The sequence below is a fragment of the Acanthopagrus latus genome, chromosome 1 (assembly GCF_904848185.1).
Source record: "Acanthopagrus latus isolate v.2019 chromosome 1, fAcaLat1.1, whole genome shotgun sequence".
NCBI lineage: Eukaryota > Metazoa > Chordata > Actinopteri > Spariformes > Sparidae > Acanthopagrus > Acanthopagrus latus.
Window position 1 is genome coordinate 11549449 of NC_051039.1, and position 7142 is coordinate 11556590.

Here is a 7142-nt window from a genome sequence, read left to right on the forward strand (position 1 = left end):
CATTTAACCCCATGACAATGGAAAGACGAGTAAAGTTTTGCAGTCAAAACACAACACTGTAGACACTGAACGAGCAGTCAAGAGACATTTTATGTTTTTTATGGGTTGTTTCTAAAACAAGTCCCCATCTACTTGTACTCAGTTGTTTCAGGGAATGACGCAACTCTGTTTCATTGTGGAGCCCTGGAAATTTTTTGTGGGCCATGAAACTTCATCCGCCTTTCCATCAGCATGAATGCGAATAGATAACAACTTTTGGGTGAACTTATCCTTTAAGTGTCTGAACCTGTTGCTGAAGCTTCAGTCAGTGTGGGACTATACAAACTCAATGAATTAATCTTTCATGGGCCAGTTAAAGGTAGAGGACTATGGCGGCATAAAATTTAAGATAGCATCTTATAACTTCTTGTAAAATAAACAAAACAATCTTTGTTGTAGTTCAAAGATATATAGATAGAAGATAAAGATAAAGATATATATACGGTGTGCTTGTGCATGAATGTGTAAATGGTTGTAAAATGCAGCATGCAGGGCAAGATTGGGCTACTGATGACATATACATATATATACTGTAACCAGCGGATCAGAGTGACTGTAGTTGACAAGTTATTCTTCAACAAGATTATCTTCAAAAATCAAAAATATCTGCATTGGTCTGATGGTGCTTAGGTTTTAACATGATAACAGTAGCCAATTGTATTAGCACCGTATTAACCAAATTAAGTCAACAATGTCTTAAACATGTGTGGTTGTCCCTTTATAAAGTGATAAATATTTGTGGACTACCACACATGGAAGGTGGTGCAGTGGGTAACTCACATGTGACAATACTGGGAAGAAACCCTTTGTTAAACTGTGATGAAATAAATAAATAAATAAAAAACTAAACAAAAAAAACAAACAAACAAAAAAAAAAACAAAAACAAAGATTTTATTGATAACTGAGTCAGTTGTCATCATAGACATTTCCGTATGAACTATGTCGGCTATCTTGAAAGCAGCATCCTTCAACAGGTGATGGACTCCCATTGACCCCCCATCCATAAGATGAAACATTATTCTTCTATCTAGTATTTTTTAAGATGACGTTTTTATAAAAAGCAACTTAAGTAAATTAAGGATTAGATGATTATCTCCCCTAATCTACGGCTGTACCGACGCTGATCTCACTTTTACTGATTCATTAAATCCCTGTACTTTAATGTTTGACGAGTCGCCGCTGCAATGTGACAAACACGGAAGTCACGACGCTTGACCTTTGACTGACAGACTCGAGGACCAATCATGTTCTCCGCGCGTCACCCCCGGCCAATGAGATCGAGGGGGGTTGAGGGAGGGAGGAGCTAAATCACGTCTCATCGATGCTGCCGATTGACGAAGCAGTTTATTTTTTCCCAGTGGTGGCACTCGGAGTGAGCCTGTGAACATGTCCAACGCGGCTGAAGACGTATGTGGAGGTAACAACTTTACGTGTATATGTTTAACCGAAAGGTAGAGGGACGTTGCTGACACCAGCGAATGGCGGTACAAAAGTTAGAAACAAGAATACAAGCACTTTTAGTATCACGAGTGAAGCTGTTCACTACTGTTGACCATGTTCTTATATAACGTTAAGCACTGACACGCCTGTACTATAAGTCGACTTTCTGTTCAGTTAGCCACCAAGTTAGTAGCTTTTTAATGCCATTAAGATAGTCTCAATGTCATTGTCCTCTCTCTCGTCTGCCCCAGGAAGTGTTGCTAAAGGCAACAGGACAGCAACAGACAGGGCAGGTGAGTGCTTTACATTAAGTTACACACTTATTTCGATTAAAGCTAATGTCTCTGTGACTTTTCACATCGTTTTGGAGGAGGATAAGAGGTTTGTTTCTTATCAAAGCAAAAGTGAAACAAGCAGGATAAAGTTGTAAATAAATTGCAAAGTGAAGCCAAAGTGCAGCCAACTCAAATGGGGAGAGATTAATCATCAACTAAAACTGCCTTGATTGGAGAGATTATTGTGTGCACATGAAATCATTGGCCCATATTCCATGTAATTTTGTCACATAGAAACTGACCAGCGTGGGATTATAAAGGTACTTGATTTTTTTGGCTGGAGTGAAAACTTAAGTGTTGTGAGCATCAGGGATTAGACACCCAATTGTGATATATTATGCCAGTATACACTATTTTTTTTTCTTTTTTTTTATACACACCTAGCTCAGATGAATGCACTATAATACAACCGCCCTGCAGTAAACCTGCCCTTCGTGAGAGTTAAAATGTTCAGAAGGTGTGTCAGAGAGGTGTTGATTTAATTTCATGGTCACAGAAGCGTTTGTAGCACTCTGGAGTGTCATTGTGACACACTTAAGAGGCTTGTTTGTCTCTCAAGAGACTTGACACACTTGTTTTCTGATATATTGTCCTCTCAGGTTATATCACGCTAAATATAAGAAACACCCCTTAGTGTGCGGCATCCACAACGACCGCTAAATTGAATCTACATCTTTTAAACTGTTTTAAGTGAGACTTAACATGACGAACCCCATGACAGTCCGTATTTATGGCAGAACTGTTGTGTAACACGGCACTAGATTTTATTTGTGTGCATGAACAGAAAAACACAACACAAGCAAAGACATGTCTATGTAAAAAGTGGGATACCACCTGAGCAGCTGGCTTGTTATCACACAGAATCAGATCTACTGCATCTGTAGGGTGGGGTGTGGAGGTGTCACTTTTGGCCTCTGTTCTTTTAGCAGCCTTTGCCATCTTTCTCCACCTGTCACCCAGCTATTGAAGGCTGTGAGAACTCTAAGCTGATGGAACAATGGCTGCTTGACCCCGTACCGGCAGCAGTGGAGCAATTCATGCACCTGTAGTTGTACTGCTTAACAAAAAAAAGCCTGAAAAGCTCAATCCTCCTGTGTATTTTTGGCAACTTCAGTCACATAGTGTGTTTGTGATCTTTTAAAAAAGCTGTAGAGCCAGACCTTCCCATGCATTTTTGTTTAGCAACTATATTCTACATTGTTGCGTTGTTTATTCATATATTTGTTGTTTTCTACAGCATACACGGAGAACCTAACAGAGACCGATGCCTTCATCAGAAGGTAATCTGCCTCTTCTTGTTCGTTTGTTTCCACTTGCCTCTGGTCCACTAGTTGCCTAATGTTGTGTTTACGTGCCTATTTTTCATTATGAAACAGCTCTTTAGCTTTGGATCCGACAGAGGAATACAAGATGGACAACAAGCGACGAGGCCTTGCACTCATCTTTAACCAGGAGCGCTTCTACTGGCGCCTGGGGTTAAATGACAGGCATGGGACCAATGCTGATCGCTACAACTTGGAGAAAAGGTATCATTTCCCAACCTGCTGCCAGACGGGGAGCACTGTGTGCATAAAGCAGAACTTGTCTGTACTTGTTCAGTGACTGTGTCTGGATCTTTCCTGTGGTAACATTTGCAAGATTTTCTTGTTGATTTCATTACATGCTGACCTATTTTCCACCTCTTCTTTTTAGACTGAAAGAGCTGAACTTTGAAGTGAAGGCTTATGAAAACTACAAACAGACAGAGGTCTTAGACAAAATCAGTGAAGGTAAGCACAGGCACCCAAATGACTAAAGATATATTACAACAAACCCTTTTAACACTTCAGCTGAAGGGCTGATTAGAGCAATTTAGTTTTCACTAGTGGAAAGGACATTTCAACAATTTCTTTTTGACCAGTTTAAATGTTAATCTAAGATATTTGTAAAACTATTTTGACTATATTTGAAATATACATGTCCATTGATACATTTTTGACTAATGCAATTTCTCATTTCAGATAACCCTAACCCTAATAAACTAACTATTGTCCAGAACTGATACTAAACTTGTTGTTTTCATTAGGTACCATTTTGATGAGTGAGGATATCATTAAATAGAATTGCTCCTCGTCAACATGGCATTGTGGATATGTCTTCCTGGATTTTGATTAGTCTAAAAGGATTATTAATATCTACAATTGCCAGTACCGCTGTTGATTAAGTGATAAAAGGGCTTGCCATAGATATATTCAGGACACAGTGTTACAAGTTTATTACTGTAGTTTAAATGCTTCACTGTTTCCTTGTTGTCCTGCAAAGATAACTATCAGATCCAACATGCGACATGCTGTAGAACGAGACACTTGTGTAACAAATACCTCGTCTGCCACCAGCCGCAGAGGCCGACCATTCAGACGTAGACTGCTTTTTGCTCGTCTTCCTGAGCCACGGCGAGAACGATCAAGTTTATACCTATGATGGAAAGATCAACGTTCAGGATATCACCTCCCTGTTCAAAGGAGACAAGTGCAGGAGCCTTGTGGGGAAACCAAAGATCTTTATATTACAGGTACATGTAAGCAAAAATAAAACACCTGGTCAAAACCTTCAGAGTTAATGCTTTTTTTTTTAACTGTCCCCAGGCGTGCCGCGGAGACAAGCATGATAATCCAGTGACTGCCTGCGATGCCGTGGACAGCGAGTTGAAAACAAATGAGGTGGTGGTGGATGCTTGTGCTGTACAGACCCTCCCTGCTGGGGCTGATTTCCTCATGTGCTACTCTGTGGCTGAAGGTGAGCCAGCTGAGATGTTAACTCCTAATCTGCTTATCTTGTAACTTTGAAGATATGAACAATTATCCTCACTTTGAAACTTTAAATGTCACTTTAAAAGTCCTTATTTCTGCTCCGTCAACAACTATCCTGTCCCGTCTCTTGTGTTGTTTGTTAAGGTTACTATTCCCATCGGGAGACCATAAACGGCTCCTGGTACGTCCAGGATCTGTGTGAGCTGCTTCAGAAGTTTGGGGATTCCCTTGAATTCACCGAATTACTCACGCTTGTCAACAGGAAAGTGTCGATGAGGAGTGTCGGCAACAGTAGCGACCGAAATGCCATCGGGAAGAAGCAAGTACCTTGCTTTGCTTCAATGCTCACCAAGAAACTCTACTTCCGACCAAAAAAGTAACAGTTTTAGACCTCAGGCACGGAATGAGCTGTTTTTTTTTAATCACTCCTCCAAGGGAGATTTTAAAGATTTTTGTTGTTTTTTTTTAAATCTTCTTCTGTATGTTTCTCAAAAAAACTATGATTCACTTCTAAGTGCTATATTGTCACCAACTGGACTTTTCATTTGTTCCAGTTTCCTATGATGCACCACTTAGAATTACCACGACTTGGATGACCGAGTATCTTGACCAACTATTATTTACATATGCATTAAACATTCAGCCAAATGGGGATCTACAGTGAAACCAGTGGTTACAAAATAACAGGAACAACATGTACTTACAGTGCACAGAACACATTTGAATATTTCTAGCCTTAGGCAATTACATCATTCCTGAAACCACGTGTGTCGAAATCAGGTTTATGGATTTTCATGGCAGAGAATTAAGACTGATTAAGCTAAGTCTGATTACTGACCTACTGCAGGTAGACCTTTTACAGTTTATTGCAATCTAATACAACAGCCCCACATGAATTTAAAGTGAGACAAGTTCTATTTGAGGCCCAATCTTGGCTTATCACAGGAAAAAAAGATACGATTTTGAAATATTTTTAAAGTAATTTCTCTTGAAAGCTTGATTGATCAGATTATTGAACAGTATATAAAAGCAATTCATTTATAATCCTGACTAAATTATCAATTATCTTTCGCAGGAGGGATCCCTGCAAAAAAAAAAAATGCTAACAGAGCTGTGCCAAAAAAACAGTTATCCCAGTTATAATTAGAGTTGATAAACTCTTCCAGAATAAAGCTTGTAGGGGAAAGAGTAGAGGCGCTATTTTACAAGCAAACGTCATATATTTGAAAGGTGTGCCGTGTTTCTTTTGCTGACTACACTGATCAGATTTACCACCTCAGCTGAATAATACATTTGTTAATTATTTGCCTCTACTAGGGGTGTCACAATATGCATTTATCGAACTGTGATACAAAATAAATTAAATATCGTTAAAGCTACATTTGACTGAAAACATTAAAAAAAAAAGAATCTATAGATGTTCCCATTACAGCCTTACCGTGATAATCATGTAGTGAAAATCTGATATTGTGACAGCACCAGTCTGACTTCATATCCTTTACTAACTCACAAAACTGTAACTTGAATTTCTTTGCTCATTTGTCACAGAAATCTCAACTCAACTTGTGATCTTGTTGTATAGGATTACATTATATGTAAAGGTGTTTCCTGTTGTTTTGTAGAGCAATTCACATTTTGCACCTTTAAGAAATTGCTTTTAAAACTTAAGGATTGTTATGGGCCACGTTCAGCATTAGCTACTTTTCTTAGCATTTTTGTCACAATTTTGCTCGCCTGTTTAATCCAGCCAAAATTATGAAAGGTACCACAGACACGTTGCCTTATCCTGCAGCTGACAAGCCAAGTAAGCAGTAGCAGTTGACATTTGCAGTGGCCTTGCGCAGGGAAGACCACAACATTAACTCTGGGGAAACTGGAAATGTCAGTTTGAGTTTGGTTTTCTTGACTCAGCGGCAGGAATTTCTTAGAAGCCAGATAAATGCCTTCCACCCTGCTGTGTCTTACATCACAGCATGACAAGCTGGTACTTTTAATTACTTTTCCACAGGTTTTTATTAATACTTAATTATGTCTTTACTAGCAGCAATGATCAAGTAATAACACTCATAACAGATTATCCAAGCACCACATAAACATGCTGTTTTTGTTCAAGCTCACTCCATCAAAAAGGGAATTCATGTTTGTGTTGTTCTTTGTGTTTACAGTACAAAATGTAGTAAAGCGTATTTGCACCCAAAATGGCAACAAACATCATTGTGGAAAGTACCTCAGGGAGAAGGGGTGTTAATAAAAAAAAAAAAAAAAAAAACTACTGTGGCCTTAAAACACTTCTAGCTGTGTCACATGATCCACGACTCAGGAAAAAACCAAAGCTACCAGCATACACTGATCCTGTATTTTTGTGGTTTTACTGTTGTGACTTTGTGTAATAAAATGTGTCATTTTAGTGACTGTTTTGCCTCTGTAGAGTGATTACGCTTTATCAAAACACTTTCATTTTATTTGTGTGTAATGATCTGATGTCTTTGTTATGTCTAAGTAAAATCACACTATATTTGAGATTTAAATAATAAGACA

At 38.7% G+C, this 7142-nt stretch overlaps 1 protein-coding gene across 1 annotated transcript; it reads left to right on the forward strand.

The window, feature by feature from the left end:
• Positions 1-1324: 1324 nt before the first annotated feature.
• On the forward strand, positions 1325-7015 carry LOC119018268 (caspase-6-like). Its single transcript, XM_037095802.1, has 8 exons — positions 1325-1457; positions 1732-1773; positions 3053-3095; positions 3192-3341; positions 3508-3584; positions 4191-4366; positions 4440-4590; positions 4749-7015. The coding sequence occupies exons 1-8, from the start codon at positions 1427-1429 to the stop codon at positions 4982-4984; spliced, it is 906 nt and encodes a 301-aa protein (XP_036951697.1). The 5' UTR covers positions 1325-1426; the 3' UTR covers positions 4985-7015.
• The last annotated feature ends 127 nt before the right edge of the window (positions 7016-7142 follow it).

Bases quoted from the DNA above. Each gene is read 5' to 3' on its own strand.
- LOC119018268 (XM_037095802.1), top strand. From the start codon at position 1,427: ATGTCCAACGCGGCTGAAGACGTATGTGGAG. The intron at 3,342-3,507 runs GTATCATTTCCC...TCTTCTTTTTAG, and splicing joins CGCTACAACTTGGAGAAAAG to ACTGAAAGAGCTGAACTTTG. The intron at 3,585-4,190 runs GTAAGCACAGGC...GTCTGCCACCAG, and splicing joins CTTAGACAAAATCAGTGAAG to CCGCAGAGGCCGACCATTCA.